We start from the raw sequence: 23519 nt of genomic DNA on the forward strand, positions 1-23519 counted from the left end.
AAGCTGTATGTTCATTTCCAGAAACCCTTTTAATTTGAAGAATCTCAATATCTAGCTTGTTATTGGTATCAAGTTAATTTTTTTTGCTGATGCCGCTGTGGACGCCACCCCTCAGAGGGCTTCCAAACCATAAATATATGATGGCCCGAGCCGCCGCTGCACGGTAAAAATGTCGCTTTGAGCGAGGAGCCGAACGCGGCCCGAAGATTATGTACCGATGTAGTCGTGACCACCGGGGAAAACAACATATTCCAAATACACCGCGAGTGAATGGCGGGTTTAATCACAGCGGCGCCCAGAGGCTCTGAGCCTCCCGCTCTTTGAATATTCCCGTGACATCAGGAAGCTCAAGGGTTAACGTTCCTTGAGCTTCCTGATGTCCTCGTCTGCCAGCACAGGAGGTAAATCCAGCCGCATTGCCATAACAGGTGATGTGATGATGCACCAAACCTAATACTGTGAATTGGCAAGTACTAGCATGGCTGTACGATGTTACATTTAGTGCGTTGAGATGGTGTTCGGCTGCGAGGAGTTCTCCCATCAATACGTGGCCTTATCTTTTCTGCCATCCGTCCGCTTTCGCCGGCCGATGGTTTCGAACATGGACAATTAAGTCGTTTGATTTTAAAAGGGAAAAAATTACGCTCGGAGAATCACTTTCCCATGAACGAACGGCCCACCTCGGTGGCCGGGGAACACCCGAGTCTGGAAATATTCTCTTATCTATCTGCATGAGTTAGCTGGTGGGCGGGAAGGGCCAGTCACGGCGGTTTGTGAAAACTCGTACGCTATTTTAGCTTTTGAAACTGTTTTCCGAAGGCGAAGGTCTCAAAAGTTCACGACTTAACATGAAATGCAAAGCAACTAAATAGATGCACTCCGGTAAAATGTACTTTGTTTTTGATAAAACGATGCATTATATCTAAGGTGGCTTTCACACTAGCGCCGTTTGGTCCACTTGAAGCAAACCCAAGGTGTGCTTTCCCCGATGGTCCGCCACGGTCGGGGCCGGCGTGAATGCTTAGACCGGCTAAAGCAAACAAACGCTGGTCCGCTTGAAGAGACGGCTCTCTGTTCGCTTCCAGTCGAATTTGGTGCGGTTCATTTGAGGTCAGAAAGCAAACAGGCCGTGTCTAGACCGCCGAGCGGAAGCGGAGCAGGACGCGGTGCACGGCGGGCCACCGGGACCGTAAATATATGATGGCCCGTGTCGCCGCGCAGCGGCGAAAACGTCGCTTTGAGGGTTGAGCCTCAAATGAACTGCGGCCCGATGACTAAATACCAACGTAGTCGTGACCGCCCAGGAAAAAAAAAACATTCAAAACCCTCGGCGAGAGAATGGCGGCGGCAGGGTTTAATCACACACTCGAACAGCGCGTTGAATATTCCCGCCGTCGGGGGTTTCCGTTCCTGGAGCGACCAGTAGACGGAACGGCTCTCCTCGTCTCGTACAGGTGATAAAATCCAGCCGCGTTGCCGTAACAGACCGTACGACGATGCACCAAACCTAATACTCGGTTCGCGGCGACTCCCGACCGTCGCCGTACGATTCCGCGCTGTGTTACATTTGAGTGTGTCGTCCTCTTCCGGCAACGAACCCCTCTTCATCTTTCAGCTTTCAGTTTGGATACGGAGCAGCCAGACTACGACCTAGATTCAGGGGACGACACATTTGTGAATAAGCTGAAGAAGAAAATGGAAATTACTGCTCTGCAGTTTGAAGAAATGATAGACCGTCTGGAGAAAGGCAGTGGGAAGCAGGTATTTGTCGGCCTCCTTCAGGAATGCACTGATTAGTATGCCGTTTGCACAAACACATCGCTGGCTTGGAATAAATAAGGCTGCGTCAAAACATGACATTTGGTATGGTCTCCATGCAGCTCAGAAATGAAAATTGATAGTTGTTTTGTTTTTTTTTTCTCCCCCCCTTCGGGTAGTCTGTGTTCACGGTGCAATATTTAGCAAAGCTAAAAGGAGCGGTGCTAATTATTTTTTACTAATTATTTCACCAAATCATTATTTTTACACTACTTACCACTCTTGACCCAGCTATTTAATTTGATTTCCATATTTTATTTCCATATTACATACACTCACCAGGACACATTACTTATTGTCAGTTTTGCTACTCTATACCTTAAAGGCATTTATTTTTATGTTTTTGTATCCTAATGTATATATTGGACTTTGTTTATTTTATCTATATCATTTATTTGCATATGCTTTCTATTATTATTTGCATACTTTCTACCCCTCGTAGGTAGGAAATTGAATTCCCCCCTCATGGGATCAGTTAAGTCGATCTTATCTTTTTAGCTCTTGCTGGAGGGAATTACATGAAAGAAACAATTTCTTCCACACTCATTCACAACACAGGGAGTTCTGCATAAATGTGCGCATTTTCTAGATGTTGGGACATTTAATTGCATTGTATATTTTTATTTGAATGTCCAAGATAAGTTATGTTAGCTGGATGAACCGTCATTCATGAAAATGGGAATTTTAAATGATAACAATACACCGGGTTCACTTACAAACCGATATTTGTCACTTTCTCTGCTTGTGTAATCTGACAATTAGGTAACCGTTATGAGATCATGGATTTTTGTTTTTGCCGATCTCCCGCTTGCAGTTTGTCAGCCTCCAGGAGGCCAAGCTGCTCCTCAAGGAGGATGACGAACTGATCAAGGAGGTATTCGACTACTGGAGCCGCAAGAGGAAACTCCTAAAGGGTAACTCCCTCATCCCCAACGTCAAGCAGGAGAAGAGGGACGGCTCGAGCACCAGCGACCCCTACGTGGCCTTTCGCAGACGAACGGAGAAGATGCAAACGAGAAAGGTACGAGAAAACTTTACGAGAAAAAAAAAAAACACAAGCGCCTTTGCCCTTTCTCGACCGACGGTTGTACCGCTTTTTTTTTTTTCTTTAGAATCGAAAGAATGACGAGGCTTCGTATGAGAAGATGCTGAAGCTGCGCAGGGACCTGAGCCGAGCCGTCACCATCCTGGAGATGATCAAGAGGAGGGAGAAAAGCAAGCGAGAGCTGCTGCACCTCACCTTGGAAATAGTGGAGAAGCGGTGAGAACGGCCAGGAGAAATCGGGCCCCAGAAACCTTCAAACCCGGTCGAACGCCGGACCTGAATTGTTTCGGTTGTCTGAACTCATCTTGACTAGCTTGTCAGGCTAATGGCTGCCATTATGGGAGCCTTTTCTTGGAGGGTAACGCTAAAGGCATACTTTTTTTTTGTCACCTTTGTCGATCGATGTCCTCCAACTCGTATGCCTGGGTGTTTCCTGATTTCGTGTATTTTTATGTTTCTGCTTATTCGATCGGTCTAATGATTGTGAACCGCCGGGTTGCATTTTGTCCGACCAGAAACGTGATGCCCGACTTCGGCAGCGAGGTGATGGCAGAGGCGCTCGCCCAACGCGCAATGGTGAAGCCAGTCTACACGATCCCTATCTTAACCCCTTCAAGCACTAACCAGTACAGACACCAGGACCACTTGGACATGAAGGATTACAAGAAGGTAAGACGATCGACATTTTAGCTGACGGCGTGATCGCTCGATAAAACTGGCGTCAACCTTACCGTCTCTCGCCGTGACTGTTTGCATTTTTCCTGCAATGTGTGGAAAATGTGGGTCAGTAACGCTGACTAGGCCTCCAGTCGGGCGGTGAAAAGTTGGACCTTGAACTTTGCGTCCCGTGAAACAGTAACCGTCATCGAACGCAGCAAAAGAAACGACCATAGACTTTTTACAAGAAGGTTTGAAAATGAAGATGCTTGCCTGAACCTGGCTTGCCGTATTCCTACAACAAGGGCTTATTCAGCTCATCACTCGAGTCCCTGCATGGCACATTGGTGTAACTTGTACTCTTATATTAACCACTGGGTCCCCGTGTACCCCCCAAATTTTTTTTTTCCTTTTTCCTATGCTATGATAAATTAGCCGTTGAGGTTGACATCAGCAACAGCGCCTTGGCCCGACCACCTCGAGCACCGGAACCTCACCAATTTGAGCTAATGAGGGTATTTTCGTTTCCGCTACGCCGCCGTGGGACACTGAAGCATACCGCCGAAAAGCAATCGCTGCCTCTTACAAAGTAACGGGTAAAAGAAAGTGTTGCGGGGATCGCCGGCCGGGCGGCTGCCGCGCGAGGACGGCAAGCTGACACATCGGCGAATGTCGGCACGGCCGCTCTCCTCCGGTGACTTCACTTCCCTCCCGAGCTCTGGCGCCAGGTGTTTGCTTTTTTTGAGTCAAGTAAACAACTTTAAAGATACGCGCCTGGATTGTTTGACGACGCAGGCGGTATTCTTCATTGATCCGCCTTGGAGTACAAGTGTGAGGATATTTGTGATTTTTTTTTTTTTTTTTTGGCCGAAGACTCGCCCTCAGCAACAAATCTGTCGGTCGTGTGCCAGAGCTCCCGCTCGTTAATCTGCGTTTTCATTATGCAGCTTGTATTTGTGGTTTGTTGCCAAACGCTGTGAGTTATTTCATATTAGCTTTACTGTGAAATCAACATCATTAGTTCCAGCGACCAACAACCTTCTCGCCGGCCTGTGGGGACGGAGCCCCCCCCTCCTCTTCTTGCGTTAGCTCATTTTCCTCCCCTAAGCAGTTGACTTTTTCCCTTTTGTTACATAAACAATTGTTTATTCTGCCCTTTTGCCCTTCGTCAACCCCCCCCCCCCCCTTTTTTTTTTTTTTTAAACCTCATTCCTAAATATTGAGCCCTCGCATCTCAATCTGCTTTGTCCCGGCCTTGTGCAAGTGAATAGGAACTCACTAATCCTGGTGGAACTGGGGTCTGTCTAGTCGGGGAGGGGTCACCCCACTGGGGGAGGCTGGGGTGAACAGCGGCGTGGGGTGGATTTGGGGGTGCGGGGGGGAGGTGGGGGGCGCCATCTGCCCGGGCAGCAGCATCTGGCACGTGCTACCATCTGCATATCAATGCCCGCTTTCCTCGCCGCTGTGTTTGTACACATGTCTCCGGGGCGGCGCAAAAAAAAAAGAAGCTCCGTCTCGTCCCGCCCCGCCCGGAGCCGAGGGTTCGTTACGGTTCCGGCGACGGGGAGCGCTTTTAAACGTTTTTGTCACACCTCTCCCCCCGTCCTCAGCCCGACAAGACCGAGGTCGTGCGAACCAAAAGGAAATATGAAAAGAAGCCCAAGATCCCTCCTCTGGCGGCACCCCAGCATTCAGGGCCCTCTGTGTTTAATCCCAAGGACCTCAACCAGTATGATTTCCCCAGCTCGGATGAAGAACCATTTTCGCAGGTTTGTTTCAATGAATAGTCCAGATTTTTATTTGATTAAAAGTTTTAATTAAAGCTCTGCGAGCCGATACAGAGTGAAAGAATGAAATATGTCTCACAGTCAATTTCCGAGGGCTACTCAATAGTGGAAATTTAATTTTGCCGTCGGGGAAAAAAAATGTTATTCAGCCTTTTGTTCACTTTTTTTTTTTTTTTTCTTCCCTGTAAAGATTCATTCAGGTTCATCTGAGGCAGAGGAAGAAAATGACCCAGATGGCTGCTACGCTTTCAGGAGAAAGGCCGGCTGTCAGTACTACGCCGTGAGTACTGTCTTTTGCTCCTATATTTATGACCAGACGAACCGCCGCGGCCGTTATTCTCCGACACTCGGTCGGAACATCGCACCAAGGAAAGTGATTATTCATCGATATCCCCCCGTTTTTCTTTCACCTTTTTTTTTTTTTTTTTCTTTCCCCCCAGTCTTGTACAGACAAGAGTAGCAGCTGGCCCTGGGTAAGCCCATTAGAGGGCGGACTCGGCAACCCCCGCTTCCGTTACTGTCTGACCTCGCTGAACATACCAAGGCGCTGCATAGGTTTGGCGAGACGCCGCACCGGCCGAGGCGGCAGGTGAGTCCCCGAAACGCCTTCGATCCGGAGAAACGGGAAATTTCGGATCGGATTCGGTGACTGTTCGTGTACAGAGACGATTCACACCGCGGATTTACCCCACGTACTTGTATGCTTGAAGGCTGACTGAGATGGTTGGGTCATGTACAGAGGAGGGATAGAGAATATATTGGTAGACGGATGCTGGAATTGGAGCTGCCAGGCAAAAGGTCTCCAGGAAGACCAAAGAGAAGATATGAAGGTAGTTGGTGTGAGAGAGGAGGATACGGAGAATAGGGTTAGATGGAGAAAGTTGACTCGCTGTGGCGACTCCTGGAGGGAAAAGCCGAAAGAAGAAGAAGACTTGTACGCTTGAAGGAAATCTGTTCGGAAGTCAGAAGCTGCCCTTTCGGCACACGAACGCCACCCGGTGTTTTATGTACTGCTTTAGCTGTAAATTGAAGGAACAGCATATTTGCCGAAGCCTCCCCTCGTGAAGGTGCCGCTGCAGGGCGCGGAGTTTAAAGGAGGTTCGTTCTCCACCAGTGTAGTGAAGGGCACAGAAAGCAGTAATGGCTGTTCTTTGTTTATGTTGGGATGAAGCAGCATCGGTTTTATGCCGGTGTGCAAGTCAAAAACTGCGTCTCAGATGCCTGAATGTTTTTCCAGTGAACGCTCAAGTCACCTTTGCAGAGGTACATCATGCAAATTTCACACACAGATCTCTATTAATGGTAGGGATTTTGGAACACAGGACCGTACATATTGATTGCGGATGGATTTACGTCATGCCCGCTGAATGAGACCTGTACCGTAAACTCCAGCTCATCACTGACGTTTTGCGGATTTTGACAAAGATTTTAATCAAGGATCTAAGCCGGAATTTAGTATCAAATAGTCGAACCCGGGTCAAATGGTGCATGTTTGTCTCCGGTCATTGGTCTGAAAGACTATTATCCACGCTTTTCCCCCCTTGTGACGAGGAGTCGGGGCGCCTTCGTATAAGTTACTGACATGCATGGAGGAATTCAGTTGACGTTATTCTCATCATCGTTATGTCATCATTGAATTCATTTTCCATAAAGTGTAAAACCAAATATGGAGTACGGACGAATTAGCTCGGGCAGGGGCTAAGAGGCGTCTCAGCCCTGGGAGGACACAGCGTGGCTGTAAACCTCCGAGTTTTGTTGTATTACATAACTGTTCTCTGCTCTCCTCTGCAGTACCCATGATAAACTACATGGTTTTTGCCCTCTTTGTGCAATACTGAGCTATATTTGGAGCTAATCCACTAGGACGGTGGCGTCACATAAACACCGTGTGAATACGAGCTATTTGGAATACGTCGAGGCGGGCCGATTTAATGATAACCACCGACAGGGATCTCATCAGTAAGGATGTTTGCTTTTGCTTTTCCAGGATCTTGTTGGACAGAGCACATACAGACCTAGACAGCTTCTATCAGAGTCTAGACTCCGACCCTGAGCCTGAGCCACTCACTTCACCACTTCCAAGCTCTCCGCTCCGTAATTCTAACGCCAGTACCTCAGAAACCAATACCTCGCACCCGACCAGCTCCTCCCACCTTCCCTCCTCCTCCTCATCATCCCCGTTGCCACCCATGGACCTCAGCCAGATTCTTTTGAACATTAAATCTTGCCGCTGGAGGCACTTCAGACCACGGACGCTATCCCATCACCCTTCTGTTGGAGGAGATACGTCTCTCAGAGGTTTTAAGGATTTAAATCGGACAGTGTCAGGACTAACCAGGACCCTGTCTGGAGGATCCAGCTCCCAGAACCGTACCGGTCCGGCCCCCCCTGTCAATGGTGAGTCGCCGCTTTTCTCATCTCAAGGGTACTCCGCATATTAATACTGTTAATAAGTATTTTAAAGCTCAAAAGTTTGCTTTGCTGTTGTTTTTGTGCTTTGCGCAGACAGTTCTGATCACAAAACGGCTGGGATTCTTAGATTTGAAACGTCCTTTTACAACACTGTGACTCGTGCTCGGAGATTCTTGAAGCAAATATAGGAAGGTGGTACTCGTATCTGTTTACGGTTTGAAGAAACCCCGTGCTGTCCGAAATTCAGCGATCCAGTCTTTTTTTTTTTTTTCTCTATGTTATGGTCTGTGAAAATGGAAAATGCGTTACTAGTGTTATTTTTGCCCCTGAGGGCAGCGGAGCGGCCTCTCTGGCAAAAAGGGCCAGGGGATTATTTACGTCTCCACACTTTGCTCCTGTAATGTAACCCTAGCTTTTCAACATGGACTGCAACATCCGTTTTCGTCAACTTACCTCGCACCGAAACATTATTTGCACAAACGTCCTCGCTTCAATGATCATCCCCTACGTTTCCAGCGTGTTCTGAAGCAGTTTTAGCCGATTGCTAACAACGCGCTCATGCAGGCTGGCCGACATCGTTGCACTGGGAGGAAAAGGCCCCCACTGTGTTGTTTTCCCGACGGCCGACAAGTAAAAAGTGGCTTGGATCGGTTGGGCGGCTCTGGAACCAGATGAGCAAACGGCATTTATACGGGATCTGACGCTAACAGTGGATTGGATCAGTCCCTTCTCTACGTATGTGGAATAATTGCAATTTTTAATGTTCCTTGCAACGGGTTTTTCCAGGACTGAATAATAACGCTCCGGTTGAGGCGCCAGAAGGTTAACTTGAATGATGAGTGTGTGTGCATCTAAATGCCGCTTTAAAATCAATGTGCAAAACTGGTGAAAATGAGGGGAAGAATACTGGTCAGGGCAGCGCTAATGATTTCTTTTCACCCCTGCATAATTCCTGTTCGCTCCGGTTTGATTTTCCTTTCAAGCGCCACGTGTCTGAAGTACTACCGTAATGTTTCATGTTTCATTAAAAGCCTTTGTTCGGCGACAATTTGCAAAAAAAAAAAAAAAAAGGCGTCGGAGCGCTAGTCTGATAAGTAGGCGAAGGGGCGATAAAGAAAAATTGCCTTAAGTGCTGACTCTGAACTGTCGGTAAAATTACCATTTGGCTCAAAATCAGAATATGTAATACATAAAAGCGGGGTCAAAGAAGTGCGCTATATCAGCCGTGGTGCTCGACGGCTGAAATAACCAGAGGGACCCGGATAGGATGTCGTCCCCTCGTCTCTCAATGCAGCAAATAGCTGTAGTGTGTATCGGTAGTAATATAAATAGATCAGTTTTCCCCTGTTCATAATTTGGTGTGTCACTGCTATTTTTGCATGTGTGTGTGTAGATTTAGAATGTAGAAGACAAAGATGCAGGTGGCTGCCAGCTCGAGCCTGCCATTGTGAGATGCTCCACTTTATAAAACCCTCAAATTAAACAGTCCTAGACAGTTACCCTGACCATTTGAATGTGTTTGTTGCACTGCAGGTATTTAAGAAAGAAAAAAAAAAAGGAAATTAGGTCAGCATTTTTGTAGTTCAATACAAAGTGCTCTTGAAAACATTTGCTCCAAAGCTACTATCGGTCAGCGTACACAAATTAAAATGTTATTAAAGAGACAAAGTAACGTTTGTGTGGCTGTATATTATGAACAGTCTGGCAAATTCAATTATTTTTGCAGGTCTGCTGGTTTGGTATCGTAGCCAAGGGTATTGTAATGTTCTCGGTAGAGCACACGCGTGTGGGGAATAATAAACTAAGGTTAAAGCCATGGTTAGCTATTTCTGAAAATTTGCTCTTGACCTTTAACAGCAGCGAATGTCACATATCGGAGAAAGTATTTCCGTGAGCACGTCGTAGCTTCACATTCCAACAGCTACAAATACATTGTCTTAATACACAATGAGGGGGAAAAAAAAAAAACACTTCCGGGCAAGAACATTCATAATCCATGCAGCTGCTGATATTGTACATGTAATTATCAATGCTACTGTTGGTGGTACTGCAGCCTCGTAAAGTTATCTCGTGCAAAGTCAACTTTATTTTCAATTATCTCCCATTGCATATTAGCTTGATTTGATTCCTATATTCTCTCTGCAAAGAGTCAGGAGCTACATTTCCCCAGTAGGCTCTTGGAAAATGTCCTATTGGCACAAGCCAAGTTAATTGGTTACCCTCTAATCTTAATGGCGTGTTGCTGTCTTGCATACACAATGGCCGTCTAGGAAGATCAGGGCTGTGACCAATTACTGTTTTCTTGTTTAATTCTGACGCCAACCTGGCAATTAAAGCTTAGTCAAATAAACCCACTCGCACTTAGAAACACCAGAAAATGTGCAAAGACTCGTGGTGACGGACGTTTCTCTTTCAGCCACAGGCGGGCAGAGAGGGTATTTTCGGCGAGCATACCGTCAGCAGGCCCTGACGGAGACACAGTTTGGGAATGTGAGCCTCCTCTCGGGTGTAAACAACCTCCAAAATCTGTTCGATACCTTGAAAACAAACAAAACTCTCAAACACAATTTTATCTTGTTTTTTTTTATTTTTTCAAGTCAGATTTCTCGGCGTCCAAGTCGGCTGGACGCCGAAAATCACCAAGATATTCTTTGCACAGTGTTCCCTCACAAATCACCATGTCACCCTATTTAGCTCAGGGTTTAAATGAAGATTTTGACTCTTCACTTAAGCAAACCTCTACTGTTGCACTCATTGAGTCTGTGTGTTTGTCAACTTTTCACAGGTGTGCAGTGTAGAGGGGCGTACATGGAGATCATCTCTCACCAGTAAAAAAAAAAAACATTCGATCATCGCAACGCAATCACTATTTCCTGTTGCAAAAAAAAGCCTCGTGAAAATCTCAGTTTTACCTCTTGTTTATTTGAAGTAAACCAGTCCACTGTTTTTCCCCCGGGGGGCCTCTCCTGACCTGCCCTCACACTCTGAAAGCAGCCGACCTCAATTCTGCACAAGTGGGTGTGCAAGGATTCTTGTTTTTGTTGGTCGCTCCGGCGGGTCCACGGGCAGCGGGAGAGCGCTTTTGACTTGATTTTGCCGTCTTTAAGAGGCGTTTCGAACCGAAAGTTATTGGTTTGATTCCCAAACTCCTCCTAGCCTGTTGAAATATTGCAGGGCGAGACACTGACTGCTCCCCGGGCGCCGCTCAAAGGCCGCCCACCGCTCATGGCTCATCCATGATGGGTAAAAGGCGGAGAACAATTTCCCGCAAGGGATTAATAAACGCTAACTTCTAATTCAAATCTATCCCAGCCCTCTCTGCATGTACACTACGTGCTATGTTACCGGATCGACCATATATCACCCAAATTGTTGACATTTAAACAGTGAAAATGCAGCTGCTGAAGGTGGTCGATGCCATCCGGCCGCCTCCGTCCTATTCCCATCTGGCAGCACCGCAATAAATGAAAAAAACTTTGAGCCCAGAATTTAGCGGCTAAATCCAGTAGGGACGGGTGTCACCGTCTGCAAAGTGCGCAGGTTTGTGAATCTCCGCTTAGTCAGGCACTCTTGGCGTCGTCACTCGCGTGAGGCCCCTTCAGCGGCCGATGTTTGTGATTTCGTGGCCGTCTCTGAGTGGAGTAGACCCGATCGATCGATCGATCGATCGGACGGAGGCGGCCGCGCTCCCGCCTGGTCTGTCAGAGGCAACACAAGTTTAAGTCGAGGAAGGCCTGGCGGGTCAAGCCCTTTTTATCGTTTGGACGTTGGCATCCGTGCACCGTGTCGAGCTTCTCCGGGTGTTTTTCAAAATCATTTTTTGTTTTCTAGTTTATGGCAGGGGCCGTCTCCCCGAAGAAACCTCAGTTTCAGCATGGAGACGTGAGGAAGGGTCATAAACATTGTTAGCAGACGTAAACCACGGGATGTCAAAGTTAACTCTCCAGGCCAGCTGGCAAGTCTTTGACACAGACGAGCAAAAAAAAAACAGGATTTTACAGATATCAAATGAATGTTGTTTGTGCAAATGACATTATTCAGCATCCAGAAAAGCGTCGATCACTAATGAGCAGTGCATCGTAAGCCTCCACGTGTTGTATCTTCCATGAACGATGTCCAAGACTTGGTCATGTTTGAGAATATTGCAATTGTTTGTGTCCTCAGCAATACAAACACACTGACAGTTTAAGTCTGAATGAAGTTTTGCTTCGCTTGCCATGAAAGATTTACCAAAAAAAATACAGAAAACATATATTGGCATGTGTGTCCAGTTTAATGTCCCCACTCCAGGTCAACCAGTCTAATTCCTCATTGTCAATATGTGGGAAGAAATAAGTCAATGGATCCAATGAGGTCAGGACGATGGAAAGGCCCACCGTGCCCGTTCTCGGTTAGCATGTTTGTCTCAGTTGAGCCGTTGAGGCTCACTCGCCCGTCCATCACCTTTCCTTTAGTTTTGAAAAGTTTTTCTGGATAGTATAAAAGCTTCTGGACCTCATCCTGTGTATGGACACATGCAGAATTTCCATGTAGCGTTTAAAGTGGTTTGAAGGATTGAAGCATAAGTGGTGTTCCAGTCTTGTATAGCATGTATTTTCTAACCGCCTTACTGTGTAGGGAAGTGTTTTGAATTCATTTTATTCTTCATTTGACCTGCTTCCTTTTTGGTACGTCGACCAAGTGACACATTATTTGTTTCGTCCACAATGTAAGCTTTATTGGGATGTCATATTTAGCTCTCCCAAGGCTATCCACATTGATTTGGACATGTTCTCCTGACGTTTCAGTGTCATGGTCCTTTTGAATTTTGATTTCAGCACATTGAAAAATATTGCCAGTGATTTTTACCGAGCATACACAGACCCTTAACATCGCCTAACTTCGGTGTAAACTAAACAGGCCAAGGAAATCAGGCAAATGTGAAACGTATCGAGTACATTCTTGTCGAAATCTTCTTGTTGTGGCAACTGGACTTCCTTCGCTTGAAAAGTGCCACAAAAAGAAGATTTCGACAAGAATTCACCAGGATGACCTGGAGAACCTCCACGGACGCATACATGTTAACACACTTTACTAATGTGTGTAACCCATGGTTGGTCTTCAGGTTCCTCTTTGAGGAAGTTCCTGATGTTGAGTTACCGGTTTCACAGATGCAAAACCAGACCATGCAGCGGACAGACGGAGGCTTTTAGGGTCGAGGTGCAGTCACTTCTGATCGGACAAGAAGGGCACATTTTCCAAAAAAAGCTGTCGTGGTGCAGCACTTCTGAAACGGAAATAATGTTCCTTCACAGTAACCGACAGAAGCCCGAACCCGGGAGAGAGGAGGCAAACGTCCTCTCGTTCGCTAACATTCTTATTAGCGAGCAGCGGAGGGATTTTTAAAAACCCTCTGCCGTGCTGGATCTCTTGCGACGTGCAGATGTTTGACAGGTAACTCCATTGCCCCGAAGCCTCCTCTCCAGAGTTATCTCTTAAAGAAAATTGCGGGAAACGTTTCCTTGTAGATCCGTCATCCGGGCGTCCATGCAAAGTAAACAGCAGCTGATGCGTTAAGCCTGACTGAGTAGCTGACCTGTAACATTAGACGGATCTCGATCTTGTCGTTTCTTAATTATTTCTACCGTTGATTTTGATTTTGCGTGCACTTCGTGTTGTTACACAGACTGATTCGGCACCCGCTGCACGTAGAAAGAGAGCCGCGGTGCAAACGCTGCAAACCCAGCCTGGTTCGGCATCCAGCGCAGACACGGGTAGTTAAGGAGCCGATAACCGCGTCTCGATACGTCCGCCGATTCCCTGCCAACTAGTCTGGTGGTGTTCCTCCTGTGGGTGATCTGGTGGTGGTTTCGGGGTCTCAGACCCCACCTGAAGTCCCGTGGGTTCCCCGGTCACCGTGTCAGGGATCAGACACCTCCGCGGCTTTCAGAATCTGCTTTTGCTTTTAGCAACCCGTTCCGAATAGCTCGGTTTGTTACAGCCTGAATAGATAATTTTATTCGAGGGGCGGGAAAAAAAAAAAAATCGTATTCATGGCGGTCTTATTAGTTTGATGCTACTATTCCATATTCAATATCCATTTGATGCCTTGAAAATAATTTCAGGGAAATGGAAAATTTGGGTTTCCTGGCACATAGTCGCCCCCGCCTCTGCTCTTTCAGCTGTATTTTCAGGAAATGCACAAAGTATTTTTACAAGGCACGTGGCAGCTCATCTTCCTGAAAAGGATCGGATCTTTTTTTTTTTTTTTTTTTTTTTTTTTCTCATCAGTGCGGCATCAAAGAACCGACCAGCACTTTTTTAAATTTTTTTTAATTTTTTTGTACATGCATAAGCGTTCAACCCTTGATAATCACGACTTTACAACCCACACTTTTACTTTCAGGTAAATTTTCGCAGCTCCAAACCAAAGAAACAGAAAGATTTCGTGGTTGCGTGCAGCTTGCAGGCGCTCCTTTCGTCCTCGACCGTCTCATTCAGGTCCTCATTAATGGATGGGAAACCTCCGGTGTCGGACGCCACTGACATTCGCCGAGAAGCGTCTTCCTCCACATCACTTCCTTCATAATAATTAGTGCTTCAGCTTCAGGATTGTTGGACTTCCATTTGGAGCCGTCTCTCCCCGCTCCCCATCCTAATATCTCATTTATAAGTGACGTAGCGACACAATTGTTAATTATCTTTCCCATTATTTTCGCCCCCGAAGAAGTAACAACCTCCAACTGTAATCGATCTTAAAGGAGGAGCTCGCATCCTCTCCTGCTCTGCAGAAATCGGCGTGTTAGAATCCAAAACGTGTCAATTCCCGTTCTAAAATGCGAAGCAGTTTCCAATTTTTTTTGTCAAAGCATGTCCGATTTATTGGGATGCCCGGCGTTTGCCTTCGTCTGTGACGCAGCATCTCGTGCACGAGTCCGTTCATTTTGAAAATTTGATAGCATGTCCTTTTTTTGTTGGGCTTGTCAGTACTTTTTAATGAGGCTGAATGGAGAAATTTTTCAGATACATCGATAGTTTCAACTCTTAATTCATTTATATTTTCACACTTTGCTTAATTGGTTGCATGCATGCATATATATATATATATATATATATATATATATTTTTTTTTTTTTTTTTGCTCGGATTTCTTTCCAAACACTGCACTTGGCACTCTGTAGCCGGGCTAGATATTATTTTAGCAATTGAGTAATGCCTTGGATGGCTCTGCCAATTAAGCGAATAACCGGATTAAATAAAAATTGAGACATTTCCCAGTTTGCAGAAACTTCCAGGTGAGATGTTGTAAAATGGAGGATGTGCTTTTGTGGAAGGCTAATTCCATTTTAGCGCCAGTCGCTTACTTTTAACACTTCCTGTCATTTGTCGGACGTCCCTCCACGCTTCCTTTGCATTAGCAGCACGAGCTAACTGCAGATTAAGTGATCGCGGGCCAGAAACGTGAAAAAGAACCACAGTTTTTAACAATGTAGAAATAAATTATTCAATTGTTTCAGCCCCACATTGAAGCAAGTACTTGTATTCCGCTTCCATTTCCCTGGAAGTCTCCTTTCCTCGTCGCGCACTCGGGGGCAGCTCGTCAATTTTTCCAGCGCTTTGTATAAAAGGGCAAGGATACGGGGTGTCAAGGCTATCGGTAGTTGAAAAAAAGGAAAGGTACTCAACGTCCAATCCGTCACTGAGACCCGTGCCTTTCTTTTCCCCGGCAGTGTTCACGGCAGAGCAGTACCAGCAGCACCAGGAGCAGCTGGCCATCATGCAGAAGCAGCAGCTGGAGCAGAGCCAACAACAGCAACAACAACAGCAACTACAACAACCACCGCAGCAGCAGCAGCAGCAGCAACAGCAACAGCAGCAGCAACAACAACAACAACAACAACAACAGCAACAACAACTGCAGCAGCAGCAGCAACAGCAAACCAACAACGCCGCAACAACTGTCAACACACAGGTGAGTCGGGCCCGGCTAAGCCCAAGAGCGTAGCGGTTGTTTTTTTTTTTTTTTTTTTTTTGTCTTTCGGGCGCTGCCGTCCGCAGGCCAGAATCAAATTCGTACCAAATTGAATTCTCCCGAGCCCGGAGCGGGCTTAAACGGCGGGGAAGAGCTTTTCCGATGTAGAATGAGTCCAGCTGAAGGATCACCCGTCCTTAGATAATAGGATACATTTGTATTCTGGCAGACCGTATTAGCACCTGCGAAGTTGCCATTAGTCAGCACACACGCTCAGTTCAGAGGGTAGAGCAGTTACAGGGATTTAAACAGATCACTTCAATCCTCAGGATAAGAACCGCATTTAGTTTTTTTTTTTTTTTCTTTCTTTTTTTTTTTTCTCTCTCTCTCTCCTGTCGTTGCCATCCAGGCACTTGTGTCCAAAACGCTGGACCAGGCGAGCGCCCAATTCGCCGCTTCGGCACTCGTCACCACCGACCAGCTGCTGGCCTACAAATCCAAAGAGGAGCTAGTTTTGGCCGGCGGAGTCAACGGCGTCCTGGCGGGTGCAGGTGAGGTTCCAGCATTCCTGTCCAAACCGCACGTTCCCGAAACCGTCCTCAAGACGAACCATTCGTGAGAAACGATCGCCAAGGTTCGGGCGACCTTCTCCGCCTGCTATTTGCAAGGGATTTTACAAAATCAATAACGGCGCCGCGGAATCGTTGAGCGATAAAGGGAAGTTTCATATCGCCGGTGCCCTGGTGGTGGGCGTACCTTCAGACGCAGTCAAAGAATTCACATTTCTATGAAAGGGCTCGGTCTGCAGGCCAGCTTCACTTCTGTGACCCATCGCAGAAGCGTTTCGACGAAGAGACTCCACGATTCCTAGTGAGCTTTTGAAGTGGCTCGCCGTCCCGAAAATGCTGAGAAAGTTGCTCACCGCGGATGTGAAGCCCGACCGCGGACGATCGAAAGGTCATCGGCGAAAACAGCGGGTCGGTGTCGGCACGTTAACTCCAATCACACGAGTGGCTCTGCTCTTTTGGCGTCTCATCCCAGCAAAGGGCGATGGGTCGTTCTTCGCATCTCCTCATCATGCGATCACGTGTTGAGAAATGATCCGGAGCCGAGGCCGACGGAAAGAAGTCACACCGAAAGCCTGAACATTGGCAGAGGCTCGTGTACTTTTGCGTACGCCGACCCCGCTGGAAATGAATTCCGATAATAAGCTCGCCCTGTAGCCTCTGCGGGACCCTTTTTAAAATAAAAAATCGGGTCGGAGTGGATTCGCGCACAGGCCTACGGGAAGTCTCTACGATTATAGCGAATTTGCAGAGAAAGAATGTAGATTTGGAGATGAATTATCGTAATTTCCGGGCTATTGAGCGCACCTCAGTATAAGCCGCAGCGGCTAGCCGGTCGCTATCTCGGGCTTCCTCCTGCGCACTTAAACAGTCAGTCGTCTTCTTCGGTGTCGGAGTTTAACGGACTCAGAATTTCCCGGTCATTTCATCGGTCCGATGTGACGAGGATAAACGTTTTAGCGGCGTGTAGCTCGTTAGCGTCCCCCACCCAAAAAAAGCCCGTATATTAGCCGCGTCGTTGTTTACGTGAAAAAAGTCGCGGCTTATCGTCCGGAAATGACGGTACTTGTATCTGCGTAAACAGGCAGCGTTGTTGAAAACGACCGAGACGAGTGAGAAAGCAGTGAAAGGTTGCTATAAAGTTGCTGAACTCGTCTCTAAATCCAAACAGCGAAACATTAATACTACCTGCCGGCAAAATCATTGGAGAAGAAATGCTCGGCTCTGGCGTTGATAAAGAAATAGCCAGAGTTAGCATCGTTGTTTACGTGAAAAAAGTCGCGGCTTATCGTCCGGAAATTACGGTAGCTGTTTCCTGGTTTGTCCGTCGCTGAAAACATCAATAAATTTAGCATGTGAGTCCTGACAATGATTCCCCCCCCCCACATATTTACTTCCAAGCAATTGAAAGATGAATGAAGTGGCTTGGCCGTTGTTTCGCTACCCGCAGATGTTTTGCCGGATTGACTCCCTGCGTTGTTGTCGTCCTCCAGGTGTGTTCAAAGGCTTACACCTCCCCGGCTCCACGGCCGCCCTCCACCAGACCGCTCAGTCCACACACACTGCCACGTCCACCGCCCAGAACTTCCTGCAGGCCTCCTCCAACTCCGCTTCCCCGTCGCCCGCCTCAGCCAATGCCGTCCCCGCCTCCCTCGCCTCCGCCCCCGGCGCCCACGCAGCGGCGGCGCTGGGGCTCCTTGGATGCAACGCCGCCGGCGCCGCCCCCGCCACCACTCAGGTCCTCATCGGGAACAACATTTGTCTCAGCGTCCCGTCAGCGGCCAGCTTAGCGGGACGACACATCCCCCGGACCCTCGGCAACGTGCCGCCCTCTGCCTTAAAGCTGTCGGCCACCTCCAACCTGCAGATGCCCAAAGTCTCTGGAGCTCCGCCCATTGACATCGGCTCAAGGTGAAGCAGCGTTTCCAACAGATAGCCTCTTAAAGTCAGTTCGCCGTCTCCCTCTGCGTCGCAAACCGTTCGAAATACGAATCCGGGACGGTTAAACCATGTTTTTTTCTACCGGTATTTGCATTCACGCCTTCATTTTTAAGATGAGCGTTACCAGATTAATGATAGGGAGGCAGTAGAGACGAGGATGCCGAGGTTCTTTTTGGGAGCGATCAGGACGGACAGGATCAGGAAGGAGTCCATCGGAGGGACGGCACGCGCTAGATGTTCTGCAGAGAAGGTCAGAGGAGCCAGACGGAGACGGTCGGGCACAGAGGAGGGACACTGCAAATATTGGTCGACGGATGCTGGAATTGGAAAACCAAAGAGAAGATTTATGGACGCAGTGAGAGAGGATATGAAGTTAGTTGGCGTGAGAGAGGAGGGTAAAGAGAATAGAGTTAAATGGAGAAGGTTGACGATTAGATGATGATCACCAGGTTAAGTAAATAACCGAAGTCCTTGTTTTGGCTCTCCGTCCGAACAGACCAGGGGTCGGCAGCCCGCGGCTTGGGAAAATAAATGATAAATATTTAATTGAAGTGTATTTCATTTGTGTTAATTCCTTTTTTTTAACTTTTAGTTCTAAGTTGGAAGATTTGTGATCTTGAAATATTACATAAAATTATATTTATTATTTTTTGCCGCTCAAAATAACGTCACACTCGCGGAAGCCGGCATACCCGCCAGCCGGTAAAGTCCCGATTTGCGGATGCTGTGCGCAGAAGTTCGGGAGCAGTAGTCACATAAACCAGGTAAAATAAATATTTATAAAGATATTTTGCAAATAATTATTTTTTATTGTTTACTGACACAGCGATTTTTTTTTTTTTCCCGATTTATTTTTAAAATTCAGGTCAAGGCTCCGCTAAACGCTCTGAAAGCCCAAAGCTCAAAATAAAATTTGATTTTCTCCGCAATACTTTGTGAATTTCATAAGCAACACATTTGTTTATACAAAGTGTAAAGGTAATAAAAAGCCATATATACAGCGGTACCTTTATTTTAGACGTCAAAAAGCAATTGCGGCTCTCGGAGTTTTCTTTTCCGAGGAAACCGGGTCCAAATGGCTCTTCGGGAGTTACGTGTTGCCGACCCCTGGTCTGGACGCATCCCCGTTTTTTTTTTTTCGCGACCGCCGTCGGTCCCGCCGCAGAAACAAAGGCGTGATTTAAGCCCGTTAGCCGTCTCTGGCCCGAACAGGTATTAGTTAAATCCGTGGAATTGGACCGTAATCCCCCCTCTTTCCCGCTCTCCGCAGGGAAAATCACGATGAAGACAAGCCAGCACTGAGCAGTTTAGCAGACAACACAGTGGCCATGGAGGTGACGTAGCGCCGCTTGGACGAGCCCTCGGCGGCTGCTGTGCGTCGTAGCATCGGGAATGCAAAAGGGACAGCAGGACTCCGGTGCGGGCCGACAGGATGACGAGCGGCCGCCGCCGCCGCCGCCGCTAGCTTGCAATTTCTCATCTCTCATACTTTAAGAAAAAATGAAAAAAAAAAAAAAAAAACACACAACAAAAAAAAAAAAAAATTTTTGTTACTGTTCAAAAAAAAAAAAAATTCACATCTGTAAATTATGAATATGACAAAAATTAATATCTGTACAGTAACTGCATATTTGTAAAATCCCCCTCCCCCCCTCCCCCCCTTGTACATACTACTTGAATACAGAACTGTCCATTTGTGATGTTTTGCACTTGGGAGTCAAAGGAAAAAAAAAAAAAAAATAAAAGTAAGCCAAGTAACTCGCGGCAAGTGTGAGAGATGTGTGGAGTTGTATAGAGAAGAGTTTTATCACGTGCATGGTGCGGAGCCTGCTGTTTTTATCTATTTATTGTGCTGTGTTTACAGTTAATTTTTTTTTTTTTTTTTTTTTAATGTTTTTCTTTGTTTTGTTCTTTTTTTTTTTTTTTTTTTTTTTTTTTTTGTACACTGTACCTTCGTTGGTTCCTGTGCTGTTGTAAATGTTAGGTAGCTACAGACTCCTGGGTATTTTTTGTACATTGTGAACACAGAGCAGGTTTTCCCCCCCCCCTCCAAACCCGCCCTTCAGCCCCAACACATTTATTTTGAGTCCCTGTGCTTTTTCTCACGTGAGAATCAGTGGTGACATGCATACAGAGCCCGCGAGGGCGAGGAGCTTCGTCTCAACATTGTCCCAAACACAAGTAACAAATCGGGGATGAAGTCTCTTCCCAGAAGCAACCGCGGCTTCTGTTTTAAAGCACTAATTTTGTGATGTTCGTTTTCCTTTTTCTATATATATTTTTTTTTTTTTTAAATAAATATCAATGCTGCTTTTGTATTTTATTTTATTTTATTTTTTCGAAAGGGGTCGTCCTTCATTTCCATGCAAGCGGAGTTGTTTTATCCCACTTTTTTTTTTTTTTTTTTTTTTTTTTTTTATAAAACAGAAAAGAATCCAGTTATTTTTGTACGTTTTTTTTTTTTTTTTTTTTTGTCTTCCTTGTGGTAAGCCTGATTGTAAAAGTTCCATTAATAGAAAGACTTCATTCTTTTGTTCATTTGTTACTTGTTCACGCATAGGTGATAAGGGAGGTGAATGGGCAATAGTTGCTGTACGTGTTTCATCATTCCAGTTTTTTAAAAATGACAGAAAAAGTCTAAAGGAAGGGATCAAGGGGGGGTCACGAGAAAACTCGCCAGTTTCTCTCCTCTCTTCCTGTTTAATTTTTTTTTTTTTTTTTTTTTTTTTTGTTTTCTTTCTTTGGGAAAAAAAAAAAAAAAAAAAAAAAAAAAAGAATCTCCAGACGGCTGCAGGGCCAAAAACCACAAGTATTGGGTGCCTTCCTTTGGGGAATTTTATGTACTCTCTTCTGTGAAGAGTCGGGCACAAAGGCAGCATTACTTAGTAGTGCTTCTCGTCTTTGTCGGAATCTGAATGCCTAGTCCAATGGCAGGATATATCCTTGAGGTTTACTTGTCCCACCTGGAGGCTGAAAAGACTAAAAAAAAATAAAATAAATTAATTAAAAAAAAAAAATGTGACAACTCTCACTAAAATAAGACAATAAAGCCCAGGGCATTAAATGTGAAACGTCTCGGCTGATGTGATGATTTTTTTTGTTTGTTGTCGTTTGTTTTTGTGTGTCCGCTCACGATGTGTTACAGGTCACGTGGAACCTTCTCAAAAAGTCAAAACGTGGTAGATGTTCTGGAGATAAATGTTTTCCCACCTCCGTCTTCTTGTTCTCTGCTCCTCCTCCAGACTTCCTCAACCGTCTGCTTCCACCTCCCAGCAAGAAGGTCCCTGATTGGTGGGACCTTCGCAGGTTCCTCCCGCCGTCCAAACGTATGCAGGAGGTTCGGTGGAGACCTCTGGTTCTCCAGACCTGTGGAAGTCCTCTCCTGGTCCAGGGTGAAGCAGTGGAGATAATGAATAATTATTTTAACAAATTTTAAATGTTTGCTCTCCATCTCATTCTGATTTAGTTCCATGACAGAAATTCATTATATTTGTTTTCATATTTGGTTGATTTTTTTTTTCTTTTTTTTCTTTTTTTTTTCCAAAAAAAAAAAAAAATTGAAAAATTTTCTAAACTTGCCGAAGCAACAAGTGTGCGTGTTTTTTTTTTGTTTTTTTTTTCTTTATATTTTATTTTTCTGCTGGCGTCTCTTCCTCCTCCGCGACCCCAGGAGGTGTTTCGGCGGCTCTCGCTTGATAATTTCCTCCGTCCTTTTTGTTTCAGGACGATTCTATCACGCCGGCTTCCTCTTATCGACTCGACTGCGCGGGGATCGTTTTCTTCTGCAATTTTTTTTTTTTTTTTTTCAATCTGGGTGCGCCGCCAGCGCCGTTCGGCCGCTTATTATTTATGTTGCAGAGAATAGAAATCGCTCAGCGGTAAGATAACTGGCCTGATTTACAGGGCGCTCGGCGGGCAGCAGCTGGGGCTCCTCTTTCTCATTACAAAAGTGACCGATTTCGACCCGGACCCCGAGTAAAGTTGTTTTTCTCTAGAATCTTTGTTGACAGGAAGTTTGCGGGTGAAATAAATCACAGATCCTTTGCGGGCTGATAGCTAAAAGTGTTTTGTTGGTTTTTTTTTTTTATCCATTAACCGCTCATTTTGGGCACGAGGTCGGTCCGAGGCCTATTTTTGTGGGTCGATGTCAGAGTTCAACTCCCGCCGAAGATCCCTGCGCCTCGGCTGAACTGCAGAGGGTCGCCGTTAACGTCCGAGCTGTAGTGTTTTTAGCGCTACGACATAAATCACAATCCGTTGGCGTTCGCTGTAAAATCCCATCATGACTCATCATTCTGAGTTCGGCTTCGGCTCCCGGCCCTGGAGTCTAGCAAGGTTTTATTTTTCGGCGCCTAAAACAAAACACAGTCGTCTAATGAGACTTTCCTTCTTGGTAGCAGGTCTGGACCGAACGCTTTACGATGATCTCCAGGAACCCGACGTTTGCGGAAAGGAAACCTCCAAGAAAGTTGGGAGGTATGACCTGGGAAGGAGGGGGAAGGAAGGATAGCAACAACAAGACAGAACATGTATGTGTGAATGAGAGGGCTGGTGTGAATCAGAGAGGGGGCAGGACATGTATGCATGCTGCGGGACAGCGGCAAGATAAAGATGTGTTACAAAGAAGGTGAAGGGATCAGGGATCAACTCGGGGCTACTTCTTGTTTGCTTCTGGTGGTGGACAGGTGAGGTAAGGAAAATCTCCATGGATTATGATGTTTGCAGATGATACTATAACGTCTGGTGGGAGCAGGTGGAGGAACATCTAGAGAACTGTACGTTTGAGCTGGAAAGGAGAGGGATTGCGGAAAGGAAAACGTGCCTTTTCGCAGGTAGGAACCAGATTTCAGCTCAGTGTTGGCGGCCTTCTGCCTCGACCGGGTTGGATAGAAAACAAGTGTGATGTGGGTTGGAAGGGGTTAGCGCTAACAGCTACATGCTAATGGCTGAAATGATAGTTTTTAATATTCCTAATAGAGTTCAGAGAGGATAGAGAGAGCAGGAGGAACGAGAGGTGCATTGTGGGATGTCTCTGTCAAGTAAAGCCCATGGCAGCTTTGTTTGCTAGCAGCTAGGCTAGCAGCTAGCCTAGCAGCTAGCCTAGCATTAATGTTCCAGCAGCCCGGAGCACCGCCGATGAAAACACCAGATATTGTCGCAGCCAAGAGGTATCACTTTCTCTGCCTGCATCTTTTTATTTATTCATTCATTTATTTCCTTTTTTTTTTCTTTTCTATTTGTTTTATTTTTTTATTTTTTTATTTCACTTTGTGCTCTGTGCTGCCTGCAACAGTGACTATGTACGTAATGATTTAAATTTGTTTTCTTTTCACTTTACTTTT

The 23519-nt window shown here is 46.1% G+C and overlaps 1 protein-coding gene across 1 annotated transcript in view; it reads left to right on the plus strand.

Annotated features, from left to right (window-relative positions):
- Nucleotides 1-20239, plus strand: part of LOC147231587 (enhancer of polycomb homolog 1-like) — a 29095-nt gene extending 8856 nt beyond the window's left edge. The window contains exons 3-14 of the mRNA XM_086150471.1: nucleotides 1616-1761; nucleotides 2633-2839; nucleotides 2931-3079; nucleotides 3379-3532; nucleotides 5131-5289; nucleotides 5498-5587; nucleotides 5748-5896; nucleotides 7295-7704; nucleotides 15429-15670; nucleotides 16080-16221; nucleotides 17730-18147; nucleotides 19448-20239. Of these exons, the coding sequence (XP_086006597.1) occupies nucleotides 1616-1761; nucleotides 2633-2839; nucleotides 2931-3079; nucleotides 3379-3532; nucleotides 5131-5289; nucleotides 5498-5587; nucleotides 5748-5896; nucleotides 7295-7704; nucleotides 15429-15670; nucleotides 16080-16221; nucleotides 17730-18147; nucleotides 19448-19520 (2339 nt within the window). The 3' untranslated portion in view covers nucleotides 19521-20239. The remainder of the gene's footprint in view (nucleotides 1-1615; nucleotides 1762-2632; nucleotides 2840-2930; nucleotides 3080-3378; nucleotides 3533-5130; nucleotides 5290-5497; nucleotides 5588-5747; nucleotides 5897-7294; nucleotides 7705-15428; nucleotides 15671-16079; nucleotides 16222-17729; nucleotides 18148-19447) is intronic.
- The last annotated feature ends 3280 nt before the right edge of the window (nucleotides 20240-23519 follow it).

This window comes from Fistularia commersonii, chromosome 8, assembly GCF_037954325.1.
Source record: "Fistularia commersonii isolate RoL2024-O1a breed Wild chromosome 8, RoL_Fcom_v1.0, whole genome shotgun sequence".
Lineage (NCBI taxonomy): Eukaryota > Metazoa > Chordata > Actinopteri > Syngnathiformes > Fistulariidae > Fistularia > Fistularia commersonii.